The 19,648-nt window shown below is 39.4% G+C and overlaps 1 protein-coding gene across 1 annotated transcript in view; it reads left to right on the forward strand.

Moving 5' to 3' along the window:
• LOC118828876 (cGMP-dependent protein kinase 1-like) overlaps nucleotides 1–19,648 on the forward strand; it is a 1,065,678-nt gene that overhangs the window by 831,562 nt on the left and 214,468 nt on the right. The window contains exon 4 of the mRNA XM_036735762.1: nucleotides 2,015–2,120. Within this exon, the coding sequence (XP_036591657.1) occupies nucleotides 2,015–2,120 (106 nt within the window). The remainder of the gene's footprint in view (nucleotides 1–2,014; nucleotides 2,121–19,648) is intronic.

Here is a 19,648-nt window from a genome sequence, read left to right on the forward strand (position 1 = left end):
TTTTCTGTAAGATGGGAATAATAACATGGTCTATCTCTTAGGGTCGTAGTGAGAATAAAACAAGGTATTTATAAAGTGGTTAGCACAGTGCCTGACACACAGTGCTTAATAAATGCTTGTTAAAATTGATATGTACACATATACGTATGTACATACATGCACAAATATAAATATACAGAGACATATATACACATACACATGTATATGTGTGTATGTGTATATGTGTATGCACACGTGTCTATATGTATATGTACATACACATATGCATGTATACACACGTGTGCGCATGCACATATGTGTATATGCACATGCACATGCTCGTGTGTGTATATGCATGTGTGCCTATATGGATATGTACATGCACATATGTATGTATATGCACATGTGTGTATGTGTGTGTGTACATGCACATGTGTCTATATGGATATGTACATGCACATATGTATGTCTATGCATGTGTGTGTACACATATGTGTATATGCACATGTACATGCTCGTGTGTGTACGCGCGCGCGCGCGTGTGTGTGTGTGTATTGTATATGTCTTGAATTTTGCCCAAACTTGTCACTAAAGATCGTTTTCCCCCGGTAAAGAGATGACCAGGGATAAGTCATCTTCCGGTCTCATAAGTACTAAGCAATTTTTAGCCTTACATCAGGAATCACTGCCATTTCAAGGGATGCTATGGCCAAAAACTGGCCTGTCTCCTCTCTTTTCCCGTCCAGTCCCCACCATTGCCTTCAGTTAAGACTCAGCCTAAAAGCTGTGACCCGATGACTAGCTCGTGGGCCCTTCTCCTGTCCTGCCTACTGAGTCTTGCTCCTTCCTCCTGCTCCTCCTTCTCCAAGGAGACTGCCTCACTTTAATCCAGTGGAGTGGTTTGTATACAGGATTGTCAATGAGAGATTTGTTTGGATGTGTTTGCCACACTGACACCAGCTGAGAAATGGGCTCTCTGGCTTCCTGTATCTTTATTTCCTCATGAGTGCTTTGTTTATACTCTGAAGTTCCTAACAGTCTTTAACATGAGAAAGAGAGAAGAATGCTCTCCAGTTATCTTAACCTAAAATTTGGGTTAGACTACTTTGTCTGAGGCCAACTAGTTAGGTGACCATAGGTAAGTCACTTATCCCTTAGTCTCAGTTTCCTCATGTAAACTATGGATGATAATAAAATATTCATAAAATGAAATTATAAGCATTAAAAGAGGATGACTGAGTCATATGGGAAGGGTAAAGGATAACTTTGGAATGCTCACATGTTCCATTGGCATCCTTAAGATATCAAGAGGAGCCATCCCTCCCAAGCACACTTATAGACCCACTGTGGCAGTGTTTATGAAAGACATAGACAAGAGTCACCTAAAATGGGCAAGCAGGGACAGATGGCTGTTGGTATCATTGGAAGAGATGCCCATAGAGATGAGACCATTTATCCACTGGAGTATTTACATATCTGAGTGTTTAATATAAATTATATAAGAAGATAACTTTGGGCACAGATTGTAGTTTATTTAAAAAAAAAAAGCTTTTCGAAGGAAAGCCTGCTTAATCATTATTTCCATAATATGAATGTTGAATTATCCCCTATACCTCAAATTGATTTTCCCTGCATTTTCCAATTGAAAATCCTTCATGCTGAATGATTTCACAGCCTTCAATACAGTTACTGCTCTGTGGAATATTCCTTACAAATCTCTGATCCTCCCTCTATGGATTCTTCCATATCATTTTTTGGAAATATACCACATTGCCAATAAGCCCCTGCCCCATAGGAGATCCTTCACCATAGATCCCTCCCTATCATGGATAATAATGTCAGTATTTTCAACTAAAACCAGTTTCTCACTTGTGATACTACATTGGGTTTTCAGGAATGATTACAGCATTCTGACACGTTTCAAAATGTGTAGGAAAGACCAATCACGTGACTACTTCATCATAACTAATCTTGGTTGCCAGAGGAAATTTGCTAATTGAATCTTCCCCATTTTGTTTTCCTTTCTTTTTTCCAGCTCTTGTAAATGTGAAACTCTGGGCCATTGATCGACAATGTTTTCAGACAATAATGATGAGGACAGGCCTCATCAAGCACACGGAGTATATGGAATTTTTGAAAAGGTAGGATGTTGTCTTTATTCCCTTTGGGATTGTGTGTCTTCTTAACTGCTCGGTGTCTCCACTGTAGCATAAGTGGGCCAGTGGAGTAAGGGGGAGCCATGCGCTCTGGTACTGAATGTTGCTGTCAGTAATTTGGATGATGTACCTGAAAGGGGGAACCTCTGACAGGAGAGACTAATCAGTGGAGATCTGAACTTGGAGTCAGGAAGACTTGGAGAAAAATCCCACATCAGACCTGCACTAGCTGTGTGATCACAAGAACATAATTTCACCTTTCTGGGCCTCCATTTTCTGTACTGTCAAATGAGGAGGTGTATTGATGGAATTTAAGGACCCTTCTGATTTTAAGGGAAGGGAAAGAAGGGAAGAAACATTAAGCACTCCCTTTGTGCCAGGCACTGTGCTAAGCATTTTACATTATAATCTCATTTTTTTCTCTTTTGTTCTGATTCTTCTTTCACAACATGACTAATGTGGAAATATGTTTAATACGATTGTACGTGTATAGCTTATAGCAGATTGCTTGATGTCTTGGGGAGGGAGGTGGAAAGGAAGGGAGGGAGGGAGGAAAAAAAAGTAGAATTCAAAATCTTATAAAAGTGAATGTTGAAAATTATCTTTACATGTAATTGGAAAAAAAATAATACCATTAGTGGGAAAAATAATACCATTAGTGGGGAAAAAAATAAAAAGACATTGTAAAAAAAAAGGAGGAGGGGAAAGCAACACCCAAAACAACATAATCTCATTTGATACTCGGGACAATCCTGAGAGGTAGATGGATTTATAATCCTATTATCTATAATCCTATGATAATTGACATAGAAAAGTGGGGAAACACTCAAAGTTTCATTCATAAGGAAAAATATTTCAAAGAAACAAAAGAATGTTGGTTAAGTGCAGAATCAATCACCACCTTATTTTTTTTCCCACCAACCTATTGATAAAGACATATCTGGTCCATTTTCCAAGCAGTCATGTATGGCAAGTCCCCGATTACAAAGCTTCCTGCTGAATGACGAATAAGAGGAAGAATCAGCTGAAACATATGAAGGAGACAAACAAAGATTCTTATTGATCCTTAATCCTGAGTTTAATTTCGATTAGATGAAACCCCTATTACCAATCTGAAATCTCAAACACTTTCCATCCACAAAACTGTTTATTTTGAGGGAAGTCAGGTTGAGTGTGCTAAAAAGGGCTGAAGGAAGTGAGTACTGCCCTCCTTCTGAAGCAAAATGAAATCATTTCCTATCATACTGTAAAAATTCTTTCATTCATACAAGCAGCATGTGGAGAAGGTGGAGTGGCACAGTGAGAGAAAACTTGACTGAGACAGAGAACTTGGCTTCAAATGCCATCATTGATATGTATTGCCTTCATCACCTTGGATAAATTGCAAACTCTCCAGACATCAGTTTCCTCCTCTGTAAAATGAGCAAGGTGGACTAGATGGTTTATGTAGTCTAGGCAAGCTCTAGGTCTATGATCTTTTGAAATGCCTACAATGTTCTAAGCATGGGGATACAAGCCAAAACAACCTCTCCCCATAAAGAGACTCAATTTCACACAGGGAAAATAAACACGTCATGACAAGTTCATAATTTTAGAGCTGGCTCAGAGGCTATCTGGGACAACTTTTTGCTTTTCACAAGATGAAACCAAAGCCTGGAGAGGTTCAATAACTTCCATAAGGTCACACAAGGGGAGAGTGTCAGGGTTAGGATCTGAATCCCAGCCCCTATTGCTTCAGAACCAATTAGTGATGCACTGCATCATGCCATCTCCACAGAGAAATCAGTACAGTTTATGCTTCATTCATTCTAAAGGGAGCCAGCAACTTTGTAATTGAGAGAACCTCTGCCCATAATAGTTTATGGTTTGCCAGGTAACCATCTCCCTTGCAAGGTGGCCCTTGAAACAGAGTAAATGAGGAGGAGGAGGAGGAGGAGGAGGAGAAGAGAGAAAGAGAGAGAGAGAGAGAGAGAGAGAGAGAGAGAGAGAGAGAGAGAGAGAGAGAGAGAGAGTTTGAATTGAGACTACCTTTTCAAGGGTTACAGCAGCCAATGGAGTGTTTTACGTGGAACATTCCTATTAAATTAGGCCTAATGATATAATTTATCAATTAGCCTCAGCTTTGTCATTGAAAAGTGTGATATTTATTCAAAATTTGCTAAAAGATGCACAGGTTGTTTGTGCCTTTTTTCCCCTTTCTCTGGCAGTGTTGGGGAATCCAAAGATTTGACATTAATATTTTCTCTCAGGGCATTTCATGTAGCTAATTCGTTTGGTCTCTGACTCAGCTTTTATAAATTGCCTAATCTCCACATACAGTTGCTGCCGATAGGAGAAAAGTGGTCTAATATTTAATCAGGTGCCTAATGATAGCATCTTCCAGGGCTTGTGCTAACATGGAAATAATGGGGCCAGAGCCAAGGCCTCTCAGTGACATTGCATGGGACTTGAAGTATTCCAGATGCCTTGGAATGCAGAAGGCTGGCTGGCCAATGAGAATCCATTGTAAGTCTCCAATCTCACTCTTGATGTTGGACCTGAAATGACAGTCCTTCTCTTAGTCATACCCATAGAAGATAAATCAGTTAAGGGGCCATTGTGACCCATCCTGAGATTGAATGAGTCTGCTTGAGAGCCCTACCAATGGAGTATTAACCTTTGGAACCTACTCATTATTGTGCATCTCCAAAAATATTGCATCTACTTAAGGGACAAAGGACTCTCCAATGGATTGCTTAGCCATTGAAACCAGTTAAGTTCAATTTAATCTAAAGTACCTGTTATGTACCAGGAAGCCATAAACACACACACGTACATATGTATATGTCTACACATGTATGCCTGTACAATATACATGTAATATAGACACACTATACATAGATGTACATATACATACATACATACATGTCTACATACATATTTATGGTAAAGAGACATCCTGGAAGTGAAGATGATATGAGTTCAAGCCCCACCTCTGCCACTTCTGAGCTGTTTTAGGCTGGGAAAGTCACTTCCCTCATCAGTGGCCCAGGCTGCCCTCTAAGACTATTGTGTATAAAGAAGTTGCTGATCCACATTGACTGGAGTAAGTTTCTCCCTCTGATAATAAAATTGAGTATAGAGGAAAAAAGGGGTAGGGGATCTAGGTACTCTACTAGAAATCTAGGACTTGAAGTCAAAGGCATAAATCATTTTTGCCCACTCCAATTTACATTAAAATATGACTGGTGGATGGATTCTCATCATTGTCCAAAAGGAAATCACAAGCAGATTCTGTATGTCTGGAGATCACGTTTCTTATTTTCTCAGTGTCTTCCTATCCTTGACCTTCAGGTTATTTTAAATTTATATTTTTCAAGGAAGAGATGAGGTTATAAACATTCACTCTTCTCCTATGAAGTTTTAAAATGTGTAATCAATGGATCTTCTGTGGAAATTAACCAACATTCATGCACAGTCATATCTCATTGAATCTTTCCAACAACTCAGATTGATAGATGGTAGAAGTGTCCCTATATTCATTACATAGGTAAGAAAAGTAGGTCCTAAAGAGGTCAAAAGATTTGTCTCAGGTCACACAGTAAATGAATGAACTACAGAGCCAAGATTCTTGACCAGATCAGATCTTCTAGCCTCCAGTCCAATGCTCTCTGAATTATACAATGGTCCCCCTCCTTTAGAGGAGGCCTATACCTTTCTTTGTTTCTGTTTCCTTTTCTGTAAAATGAGGCTGCTCCTCAGTGTCATATAAGAGTGTTCTGGTTGGGGGAGGAAGTGTAACCTGAGAAGGAAGCAATGATTGCTATTATAATGAACTCAGAAAATAGAAGCCAACTAAGAATTATACTTTTAATTCACATGACTTAGTTTAACTGTAGTCCCAGTGCATAGGCCCCCAGATGAGCTATGAGATTTATTTCTCCCAAATTTATCAGTCAGATTTTTACTTGCATTTTTCCACTCTAGCTGTTGTATTCCCCCTCCATTCTCTGTCATACACTTAATGCAGATGAACATTAAGGATGCATCCTAAATCTCTATTGAAAATCTATTCTAACAAATGATCTTAGAAGTCAGGCATGAATCCTCACTGAACACATTAGATAGAAATGGAAGTTAGAATATTCCTTCTTAAACTAGCTTATTATCTGAATATTTACTATTCTGCTCATTTTTATGTTTTTTCCTTTCCTTTTCTTTTTGCATGGCCACTCATATTCACACCTAATGTGAATTACAAGACTTGACTATTCCGGGGCTGTACTAATAAAATGATGAAATTCTAAAAAAATCAACATCTCATTATGTTGGCTGGTTTCACTATTCCATTTGAATGAGAAAAATAGGAAGAATCATGTCAATTATTTGATGTCAGATTTCCTATGTATTCTATCACACCCTTTTTATTGCAAATAGTGCAACACAATCATGATATAGTCTTTGTCTTTTTAGGTGTTTTTTTCAGTTTTAATTACTGTTCGTATACACTAGACGAATATCAAGAAAACTGTCATGCAATGTTGCCCTGGTGGGTCAATCATATGGCCTGCTTAGGCTTGCATTTCTTTTTTTTTTCTGATGAAAAGTGGCTTTTCATTTTATTTTTAAAATTAATACAATGTTATTTTCTCTCTCTTACTTAATCCCACCACTGGAAAATAAGCGTAGCAAATATGCATAGTCAATAAAAACTAATTCGCAAAGGCCATGTCAGAAAAAAAGATGTCTCCTTCTGGACCCTGAGTCCATCTCTTCTCTGCCTGGAGATGGGTAGCATGTACTATTGTCAGTACTCTGGAATTATGGCTGGCTATTGTGTTGACCTTAAGTCCTTCAAAGTTGTTTTTCTTCACAATGTTGCCATTACTTTGCAAATTGCTCTCCCTATTCTGGTATCTTCATTCTGAATCAGTTCATAAATGCCTTCCTAGTTTATCTAGGAAACCATTGCTTACATCATGTTTGAAGCAACCCAAGAGTATTCCATTTCACTCCTTTACCACAATTTGTTCATCTATTCCCCAACTGATGAGTAGTGCCCTTTCCTTAGTTTCCTGTTCTTTGCTACCATGGGAAAGGACTTACCCAGAATTTTATCCCTGATATTGGCACCTATGGACAGTTCAGGAATCACAGAGATAGGAGTGATAGGCAACAAGAGAGTCAGGATCCAACAAAGCCTTGACAAGCCAAAACACTAGACAAACCAAAGAGGAGAAAATGCAGTTGGGCAATTATTCATGCATACACCTCAATGTAAAGTGTAAAATCGATCCTTTGAATCAGCTTGATGCATCCAGGGTGGGGAGGTGTGCTCATACAGTGGTTTTCCTGGGGAAAACAGCTTGGAGTTTTAGTGGTTTTCAACCTTAATACATGTCAACAGTTTTATGTGGTTGTCAAAAATACATAATGGAATAAGAAGCTGCCTTAAGAGAGGGATGGCACCCAGGATTAGGGCTATAGGATTTGACAGTTGTATAATGGCTAACAAAATAGAATAAAATAATTCACTTCACTAAGAGAGGCAAAGGGACTGGGACAATGAGAGTCCTACTGTATTCTGCCTTTTTCTGAGCACATATAGGGTATTGGGTTCTATCCAGGGTGCTACATTTTCAGAAGGACATTAATAAGCTATAGAATATCCTGCAAAGGACAATCAGGATGGTGAAGTACTTCAAGACCATGCATCAATGGAAGGAATGGGGAGGGGGAGTGTTTAGATGGAGAAGAGATGGTGGAGAGGAAAGGGCATGAAGGCAAAAACCTGATTGCTGTATTCAACTATGTGAAAGGCTTTTGTGTAGAAGGAGTTTTAGATTTATTTTGCTTAGCTCCATAGAACAGAGCTAGAAGTACTCTGTAGATGGTTCAACATTGTGGCTTGAGGTAAGGAAAGCTTCTTACCATTAGGGCTGCCCGGAGGTTAATCAAGTTAAGAAGTGCTAGGTTCCTCTACCTTAGAGGTCATCAAAGAAAGACTGGGTAACCCCTTGTTGGGGGGATGTGGCAGAAGAGATTTCTATTTACATATGGTCAGGACGAGATATTCTCTGAAAGCCTTCCAACACTGAGATTCTATGAGAGAAAAGCTGATTGTGTCTACTTCTTAGCAAACGTTAGAAGTTAATACACTGAGTTACCATGAGTGATGACTGGGGTGGTTTAGGTCATGTAAAGTTGTGACTTATACTATTTAACCCATTATGTGCAATTAATAATCACCACCACCAGGATAATAATGATAACAATGATAATAATTCACTTTTGTATAGTACTCGAAGTTTTGCAAAGTGCTACATAAGCATAATCTCGTTGGCTCTTCCCAACATCCCTGGAAGGTGGGTATTACCACTGTCCCCATTTTATAAATGGGAGTGGGGGTCAGAGAGAAAAGTGAAGTGACTCATCCACAAGCACATAGTAAAGGGTAGAGGTGAGAGCTGATCCTGGCTTTTACTGACTCCAAGTCTGGTATACTATCCATTGGATCACAGTCTTAGAACTAGAAGTGACCTTAGAAGCAATCAAGTCCCACTTCCTGATTGTATCAATGAAGAAACGAAGGCATAGAATGATGAAATCACTAGCCCAGTGTCATACAGCTTGTAAATATGTGAGGCAGGATTTATAGCAGTTCTTCCAGAGTCAAGTTGCCTAACTACATTGCCTCTTAAGACGGCTAAGGATCCTTCTTTCAGTCTGACTCTTTGTAACCCCATTTGGGGTTTTCTTGGCAAAGATGCTAGATTGGTTTGCCATTTGCCCCTTCAGCTCATTTTATAGATGAAAAAACTAAGGCAAACATAGTTAAGTGACATGCCCAGGGTCACACAGCTAGTAAGTGTCTGAAGCCAGACTTGAACTCATTAAGATGAGTCTTCCTGCTTCCAGGCCTAGCATTCTATCTACTATGTCACTTAGATGCCTTTAAGGATGCTCTTAAGGATTCTTATCCTTATCTAAAACTGAGATGATAGTACAAAGTCTGAGACAAAGTAATAAATACATGATTGATATCAAATGGTTAATTGATTGATTCTATATCTCTGAGCCACAAAACATAGAAACTCAGCTCACATGGTCTGCCAAGGCCCATAATATTTCTACATTACTGATTTTGATTTTAATTCTGTCCCCAACATGTTTATGCTTCTTAAGAACACCCCACCAGTCATGAGGTTTGGCCCCCATCCTGGCTGCCAATGCCACATCAAACTCAACTTTTCATCCTCTTAGCCCTCCAGAGGTTTCTTGCACACACCTGCATTTCCCAGCTCCCATCACATACACAGATGTTCTTACAGAACTGTGAAGAATATTAATGGAGACAGAGTTTCTAAAAACACTGCTTATACCACAGGCCCACAAGCTGTTCCACAAACTGCTAGCATTTGCCATTGTTTCTGGTCACAGAAAAATTCTTGTATCAAGGCAACCTTTTCAGAAAAGTGATTCATCCTGAGCACCTTCTCTGTTCCTGCCATCAGACTCCTCAATGGGCAAGTTCCATATCTGACATGTCCCTTAGATCCACCCAATGCTGTCTTGGTCCTGAAGAGTGTAGCTGTCTATGCTATTTATACCACTTGTGTAGAGAGTAAACAAGAAGACAGAGCAGAAATGGACTCGAACCAGTCTTGAGCTGTTCTAAAGAATGTCTCCAAACATTAACAAACAAGTACTGCCTATTCACACAGCACTCAGGGAAGTCTGATGATGTCCAGCTCCTCTGTGCAAGCTCTCCACTCCTGAAGAGAATCACCATCCCTAAGTGGGAGGGTCATCCACTTTTCTTGGGCAGCTATTTCCCAAAGAACACTGGTTTTGGTGTCAGAAGATGCAAGTTCCAATACAGACTGCTCTTTGTTACCTTTATGGACTTGGACAAGTAATATCCCTTCTCTGTCTCAGTTTCCTCATATCAAAACTGAAAGATTGAGCTGGGGGTCATGAACTTCTCTAAACTTCCCTGGCCATGCTGGACTTCATACAACAGGCAGAAGTTCTGTTTCTGGGTCCATACACAAGTCTTTCTAGATTGTTAGGATCTGTCAGACCTTGCCCTCCAGTGGCACAGCCTCATAGATTCCAGGGGGTAGAACTCCATGGCCCTGGGATCCATTAGAGGAGAAAATCAGGGATAAAATGCTCCCAATATTATGTGTGCACTGGTATATTGACCAACAATTACAAGGTACAATTAAAAGGTACTTTAGAGGCCATCTTATTCTCCCCAGTTACTTTACAGAATATGAAACTGAGGTCCCCAAAATGGAAGGAACAAGTTTGTAAGGTAGTAAGTAGCATAGAGATATTTAATTGTGTGTCCTTAAGCCCTTAATCCAGATTACTTCCTACTCCACCATATTACATGCACTCTCATAGATATAGTAACCAGTAGAGAAGACAGAACTGCATTTCTTCACGTATACATATATATGTCTATACATATATGTGTGTGTGTGTATTAGGTATATACATATGTACACACTATGTATATACATATACATACCTGTATACACATACATACATACACATATGTGTGTTTGTATGTATGTGTGGGTTTCACTTTTATATTTTCTATGTACTGAATAGAACACAGCAAGAGTCATTTTAGCCACCCTGGTTTCAAAACAATATGTCACACTATTTGATATGTGATTTAATCTATATAGAGAATTACCAGGAGAGGAACTCTCTCCACTTCTACCAAAGAATAATACTATCGATACACTTAGGTTGATTGATACACATAGACAACAGCCTGGAACATCATGATGTTTAGGGTACAAGCCCAGGATCTTGTGACAACTACATATCAAAGGCAAAACTTGAACCCAGATTTCTCTGACTCTGTGATTAATTTTCCATCCAATATGCCATGCTACCTTTCATGTATTGCATTTTTCCTACCCAGTCACAGAATCTCAAATTGTAGACCTCAGAGAAAATTTAGAAAGAATATAATGATTCTACATTTTTTCAATGAGGAAACTATATCTGGGACAGGTTAGGTTATTTGGCCATGGTAGTACTTTATCAATGGCATTAGAATGTGAGCTTCTTGAGGTCACAGACCAAGTCAAGTCAACAAGTATTTATCAAGTAATAACTGTGTGCCAGGAATTATGCTAAATGCTGGGAATACAACAAAATCAGAAAAATAGCAGTTCCTACACTCAAGGAGCTTCATTCTAATGAAGGAAGACAATCCATAAAAGGATGCTGAAAGGTGGGGGTGAGAGAAAGAACCCATTCCAGATTTTGGTAGAGAAAGCACAGAGAATAATGATTGGAGACCATGAAGGTTCTAGGATGAGCCAGCCTTTCAGGGACCACAGGTGCAGAGTATATTCCCAGTGTGAGAAATCCAGGGGCAAAGTCAACTTCCTGAGTGAAGACATTGCAGTGACATGGTAGAGAAATTCTACAGAGTTGGAGTGGTGCCCAGAGAGGAATGCCACCATGTATTTGGGTTTCTCTGCTCAACGTTTAGCACACTAAATAAATGCTTATCTACTGACACAGCTAGTTAATGGCAGAACAAGATGGGAACCTAGCTCTCCAGACTCTCTAGCCATAGACCTATCCAGTACACTTGGAAACAAGCAAAGCCATCTCAGCTCTCCATTGGACGGTGTCTGTGTTATTATTCCTTTCCGCTTTGCTTTGCTGTGGCAGTGTCCCCTGACATAGAGATTGGAGCTTTGAGACTTTAAAGTGAAGCCTGACTGTTATGGTCATAATTTCCCTTCCCCTCTTCTCTCCACTTCCAACTCAAAGCAAATTATTTTTTATCCGTTGTCCTGAAACTAATCCTTTTCCTCTGATAAGTCTTTATTCTCTAACCTGATGTAATAAGGAGGAAACCTCTATTACAATCCCCAAAGAGGTTTCCTCACTCAAAATCACCAGAATAGAAACCTTGAATAGATGAACCAAGCCTATGATCCAGCATCACATGATCTCTAGCAGAAAACCTACATCCTTCCTGGGGCAGCTAAATGCCTATTACATCATTAGATCATCCTCAATATGGATGGAAAAACCATAGCTCTTGGGTGCTCAGATAATATTAATGTTGCATTTTAAAATCCTCCCTCTACCAAGCTAAAGAAGCTTCAGTGTTATTCTACAGCCTTATCTTTGGCACCTTGGCATGACTTGTCACATCTTTCACTTTGTTTTATTTGGCGCAAAACAATATTTTCAGACAGATCATGTGTCACCTTGAGACCATGGGGGTGCCTGTGGAGGTAAGCTTGTATTCATGTAGGCTCTCCCTGTGGAGTCCAAGTTCTGACAAGTACCATGCCAAGATGAAAACTTTCAAGTTCCATTCATCAGAGGATGAGAAATGTAGAACTAGAAGTCATCTTAGAGGCCATCAAGTCCAACCCCCTCAGCTTGCACATGAAGAAACTAAGGCTCAAAGATATGATGTCTATTGTGTGAGCACCCCTTATTATGTTAATTGAGATGCATCAACATATTGTCCCTAAGATGATACAATTTTTAGCCATGGAAACCTTGAAATAGCACCCATTGCTATATATGGGCATCACTACTCTTGGTGGATTCATATCAGTGACCCACACTGATGAAGTCACAGATCCTTGACATATGGACGTAACGGATGCTTAGCTATCAACCACTTGGACTTATATCACAGGGTATAACTTAAAATGAAACGAACATCCAATATTATGACATCAGATGTTAGCTATCACTTGGGATGACATTCTTGGACAACAGTTGGAGTGGGGAAGAGATAACATGCTCCATCCATATCTCCCTATGGCCAGTCCTTGTCCTGCCCATTGGTAGTTCTTAAAAACCAAATTTAGTTAATAAAAACATAGTCCAGATATCTCCTCATGTCTTCATTCTACTTTACAATGTCTTCTAAATACAACAATTTGGCAAATATTTATTAAGCATTTATTGTGTGTAAAGAATGGTGCCAGATGATAGAGATACAAAAACAAAATCGAAATCACTTCTTGTCCTTCTTCCTGGTAGAAAACAGCAAACACACAGAGCAGGAAATGCAAAGTCTATCGAATTAGCCCAGAGTAATTTCAAGAGGGAAAGGAAGAAAAGATCAGCAAGAGAGAAATCACCACATGCTTGGCTTAGGACGTAGCCCAGAATTTTAAAGGAAGTTGGAGATTTGAAGGCGTAGAGTGAAGAAGGTACCCCATTCTAGGCATGCGAGACAGCCTGTGCAGAAGGGTGGAGGCAGGAAATGGTCAGTCACATCTAGGGCACAGAGAGCATGCCATTTTTCCTGGGACAGAGAATTTGTAGAAGAGAGACTGAAATTAGTCTTAAAGAGAGGGAAAAGCCAGACTGTCAGGCTCCTTAAATTCTAAATGGAGAATTTTCCATTCTAGCTTAGTGCTGACAGAGAGACATTGAGTATTTCCTATTAGGAGTAACATGGGCCCATTTGTGGGATATCACTTTGGCAGCTGTGTGGAGGAAAGAGAGAAATGAGGAGAGGTCAGCAGAAGGGAACCAACGAATAGTCTAGGTCTTTAGTCCAGGTGAGCTAAGATGAGGTTTCAAACAAGGGTAGAGTCTGTGTGAATGGAGAAAAAGGGCAAATCCAAAGGAGGCACACTCACATATGTACATATGTATGTATGTAAGTATGTATGTCTATGTATATAATATGTGTGTATTGCTTTCCTTTATAACTGGTTCCAAGAATCATAGCCTTCAATTTAAGAAGCACGAATATTCCCTCAGTTCTCCATTTTTTTGTATTACAAAGGACCTCTATCTTCTTTTCTCATTGACTTTTAAGGGAATGCGAAATGTCCCCTCCCCCACAAAAAAATCAGTCATCTCTTCTTTCATTTTCTTGCTCCCTAATATGAATGAATGGGGGGGCAGTCAAGATTTGTTTGCTAACATGTTTCTGAGATTCTGTAATTGAGTATGCCAGTGTTCCAAATTTGTTTCTAGTATTTCATCTGAATAAATTCTAAAAGGCCATACCATCTCAGAATACTTTAGGGATTTCTCAGTTCATTTTTCAGAAGAGAAGAGGAAGGTGTACAGACTCCTTAAATGCTGAACTCTACCAGAGCTTTTCCCCAAAATTATAATATTTAATTCAGATATGGGTTCCACAGCATGTTCGTTGTTTCAATTTGAAGGAAATAATGGGAAGCATTAACAGAAGAGTGTTGCCTAGTGTTGCTCACTCACAGCCCAGTCCATTGGAGAAGATCCATTCTCATTAAGGATGACTTGAAAAATGGATTGTTATAAAAATAATCATTAATTTCCCATTTTCATTTTGCATTTGAGCCAGTATCTATATCCATTTTAAGGAAGTGTGAGCCTACACTTGCCTGTTTCTAATTATGAAAATATTAGTCATCCTCACATTTCTTGTATAGTCACACTGAATTCAACATATGCAAAAGTCTGTCTTTCTAATTCTTGTGCATGGTTAATGAAACATACAGAATATCATAACTATGGTGGCAGCCCTTCTCCTTTCCAGGAAAGAATGTTTTGAATCTTTTAGGGAGATGAAATGATACATGGAAACAAGCACAGACTGAGGAGTCACAGGATATGGGTTCAAATCCCACCCTGATGCTTACTACCGGTGCAATTGTGGACAAGTCATTCTCCAAGTCGGGGCTTCAGTTTCCTAATCTGGTTTTGCTATCCATTGACGTATCTTCTTGTTCTAAATCTATGATCCATAAAGAGAAGGGCATGATGCCTTGGTCTCACAAAGAAGATGAATCTGCTAAGGGGAATCCAGACCTATTCTTTTTCCTCCTGTTCCACAACAGACTAATCTAGCATCAGAGGATTTCAGTCTCGATGAGGTTATAGAAATCACTGATTCCAACCTCTTTATTTTTCAGATAAAGATACTGAGGCCCCAAATGTAGAAGTGACTTGTCAAAGGTCATATAGATAATAAGGAGCAATGTGGTGCATGGTTGAATTTGGAGTCAGCAATTGGACTGGGCTGCTCGGGGCAGCAACCTCGTATGTAAAATGAAGGGTTTGTGCCAGATAATTTCAAGTTCCTTCTCAATTCACATCTATGATCCTAAGTATCAGAGTCCGAATTTTAAGCCAGGGCTTGTATCCCAATACAGCATGCTCAACCTTCATCAAAGCAGGGTCCGTATCTGGGGGATACTGGGGCTTCTCAAAGTTTAGTGAGCTCCTTAGTGCCTTCAGTACTGGACAAAGGCTAACATTGGTACGGGCATAATCCAGCAACTTCAAAATTGTGCTGGATTTTGTTTCCAGATTAAGTTTGCATTCTGTACCTTCAAAAAGTAATCCTTACTATAATTTAGCTCAGCTGCCCATTTTCAACTCTGGGGTTCCAAGAGTCAGAAACACATAACCAGACCTCTTTATCAAACACTTAAAAACATAGAAAAGGAGACATGAGAGTCTCTCTCTCTCGTGGGGGAAGCTTTACTGAGTGCAAAGGAAAATCTTCAGCTGATTGAAGCATTAAGAAGGTAAGTTTCATATCTCCCTGGAAGCTTGTAATATGTCAGCCTGGCCCATGCCAAATGCTCAACGTAAGGCTGACAAATGGAGAACAACAGCCTGAGGAGAGTAAGGATAAGGAAAAAGCAATTGAGGGAGAGGGGATCTGAGGCCAGGAAGGGCTGGAGGGTGATTTAAGCAAGGAATACTTTTGAGCAGTTCTGTGATCTGCTGATGTTTGAAAGAGATGAACAGAAGATTTCATAATTCCTGTGTGGGCCAGTGATGCCATCTGTAACACTGGTCAGTGGTACTATTTTGGACAGCTAGCCAGCTGGGACTCTAATCCTTTAACCTCTTACATAGGGCTAGTGCTGAATCTTTCCCAGACATTTCTTAAAGAGGAGTATGAGTTTTTACCCTCTAGTCACCACTCCCTAGTCACAATATGATTTTTCTCTGGAATTTGATCAACTATACCATTACAATAGCTGTCTTGCTTTTAATGTAAAGGCAATATAATGATACTCAGGTCTCATTTTCTTGAGTTTATTTCAGAATGAATGGGATCAACACAATCACTATAGCTTAGAGCCCCCAGCTGGGAAAATTCTAACCTTCCAGGAAGGTTTTAACTCCCTCTCCAATTTACATTTGGTTTGTCTCTATCTAACCACTAGTTTATTTATATGAGGCAGAAACCAAGATACAGGAAACTTTTAATAAAAGAAACAGAGAATTTTAGAATGTCTGTTACTAGACAGACGGAAGGAGGGGGAGTTCAGGAAAGACCAGACTTTTTAAAAAATGTTCCTCAGTAATTGAAGTGGGTACAGTCAGTAGCTTCTGCCCCAATCCTCTGTTCTTTGATGACTAGCTATAGGGATTCAGTGGCCTTCCTTGAACTCTCCCTTCCCTGCTACATCATAACTTATTTTCACACTTTTAGTCTTCAGTTTCTCCTTTTATTTTATCCTTTTATCTATTGGCATTGTGCACCTGACTCCTTCTGGCTCAACTCCTTATGTCCTAGGCAAGGCCACAGCTGCTTCTATTCAGCGAGCATTCTTTGGAGTAAGCGCACTTTTGTCTTTGTATCTCTAGCAGCTAGCATCATTCTTTGCATATATACAGTAGGTGCTTAACAAATATTTGTGGGAAGGGTTCCCTCATTCCTCCCCTCACCCTTACTCCTAATCCTTACAGAGTCTATTGAGGTTACATATACTGGAGTCATGAAGAAAAAGAATAAGAAAAACTAACTCCATTTTGAGTCAGCCAAGTATAAGGACCAAACTCATGAAACTCTCTGGTATTTTTTTTGGTCCTAGGTCTGAGAGATTACTAAGTTCTGTGATGTTGCAACAATTCAGCTAGCAGCTTTTGTGGGGGTGAAAGACCAACACGAGCCCAACAACAAGAACACTGCCAGCACAGGTTCTTTTGATCTGTTTTACTAAGGAAAGTAATGTTGAGGGGTTAACAACCTTACTTTAATCCAACATATACATATAAACTCACTTAGTTCAGGAGGAAAAGCCAGCAACCTGAACTTCAGAGCAAATACAAACAAGTTAAAAACATACAGAATATAAACAAACCAGATCACAATTCATAGTGGCCAAGGAACCATCAATATCTGGATTGACAAGCCAGGGAGCTCTTAACAACGGCTGGCCCAGAGTCACACCCCAGTCCTCCTGTGGCTCAGAGCCTCAAGCAAATAGTTCGTTCTCTCTTTTTATATAGTCTTTAGCCATCATCCAACATCATCTGAGCGACCAGAATTTAGGCACCTGCTATTGGCTCTGGTCTTAGCAACTCCCCTTAGGGCCCTGGGAGCTTCACACCCACATTGGCTTAGCACCTAGTAATTAGCGGTTTAGGCCTGGGGCTTTGTACCTAGTAAGGCTCAATCAAAGGCACTTAATTTAACAATATAAAACAGTAAAAAAAGTCCCACTTTAATTACAGATGAAAGGGAAGTAACTGAATCTCCATGATCTTGATTTTCCTCATCTAGGAAATGGAAATAAGAATAATTTATAGTACCTAATAATTTCTTATTCAGAGCCATGCCAGAAGTTTCTATGATGCTTTACAAGCATATTGTGATTTCAGGCAGAAAACAGGCAAAAATCATTTATGAAGTGCTTACTCTATGCCAAGAACTGTGGTAAGTGTTGGACATACAAATACAAGCAACAAAGGGAAGCTAGGCCCTGCCCTCATGGAGTTTACATTCTAATGGCAAAAGGGAACCAAAAAGCTGAGAAATTGTGGTGGGGTGGGAAGGAGGCTGAGGGACAATGCCTTACCTAGCATAGTGGTGCAGTTTTAAACAAAGAAAAATCAGAAGTACAGACAGTAGAGCAATGCTAGTTGGCTGACTTTGGCTCTTCCATACCATAGAGGGTCCAGGAGTAACTCATGAGTAGGAGAAGGAGCAGGCCTGGTGGAGAGGTATTCTAGGCAGAGAAGACCACAGAGATGGTTGGATGTTCTGGGATAAGGACGCTCTAGTGTTGGAGGCAAGTTTGAGAATGGACAGCAGCTGAGGCATTATTTGACTGTCCAGAAAGTCAGCGCAGAACTGGGAAAAGACATATCAGTTTCCATATGCCTTGTCTGCAAAAGGTGCTTGAATATGGAACCTTAATACATAGTTAATCATTGTGATAGCATGCTGAATGCATCTTTCTGAAATTAATTTATGCCTATGAAATGAAGCCAGTTGTACTCTAAGAACAAGAGCCCTAAACACCCAAATGTTGTACTGGTATCCCTCTAACATCGATAGATATTAAGAAATGATCCCAGCATCTTTAGCAGATCTTCTATGGAAGTGGTAAGGAAGAACATGGATAGGAAGTGCAGAGTGTAGGAAAACATAGAGGAGGTATAAACTGCATTGGGAGAGAGAGTAGTCACATGGATGAGATTCAAGATACAAAAATGGTTGAAGGTAGAGGTTTATGAGAAGCTATATAGACAGATATCTAAATAGACGAATATATACAGATCTATAAATCTATAGAATGATAGGTCCATAGCCATATGCATTTGTAGAAAGAGAAATAGGAAAAGATGTGAATAGTTATCATAGAAAAAATATTAAAAATAAACAGAGAAATAAATATAAGCCTACATAGAAATGGATACAAAACTATCAATATGAGGATAGAAAAACATAGAGACTGATCAATATATCTACCTAGAAATAATTAAAAGATTAAGGTTACATATAGTGATATGGGGTATGTATGAATGTATATATATATGTATATATGTACACATATACATACATAGATGTATGTATAATTATATATGCAGATGGGTATGGGTATAGAAATATGAGGTAATAAAGTTATAGTTATAAAGATATCTAGATATAGATATGCATATTGCTATAAATTTATAACTAGATCTAGATTACAGATCATAGAGAGGCAGAGAGATTGAGAGACAGACAGGTGAGATAGAGAGAGAGTTAACATAACAGAAATGGATATGGATATACACACAGATATGTGTGGATATAGATAGATAGATAGATAGATAGATAGATAGATAGATAGATAGATAGATAGATATTTCTTCCAAATTCCTCCATCTTTCCTAACTTCCCTATTACTATTGAAGGTAACAATATCTTCCCAGTCACCCAGGCTCACAAATTAGGTGTCATGCTTACTTCTTAACTCTATCACACACACACACACACACACACACACACACACACACACACACACACACCATATGCAATCTGTTGCCAAGTCCTGGCATGATTACTTTCATAATATCTTTCACACATGCTCCCTTCACTCTTCAGACACTGCCACCACCCTTGTGCAGACCCTAATCACCTCACATCTTGGCTTTTGGAGTAGGGTGCTGGCTGGGTTTCCTGCCCCAAGTCTTTCCCCATGCCAATTCATCCTGCACTCAACTGTCAAATTGCTTTTCTTAAAGCACAGATATGACCATGTTACTTCCATATTCAACAAGTCCCAGTGGCTCTC

This window comes from Trichosurus vulpecula, chromosome 8, assembly GCF_011100635.1.
Source record: "Trichosurus vulpecula isolate mTriVul1 chromosome 8, mTriVul1.pri, whole genome shotgun sequence".
Classification (NCBI taxonomy): Eukaryota; Metazoa; Chordata; class Mammalia; order Diprotodontia; family Phalangeridae; genus Trichosurus; species Trichosurus vulpecula.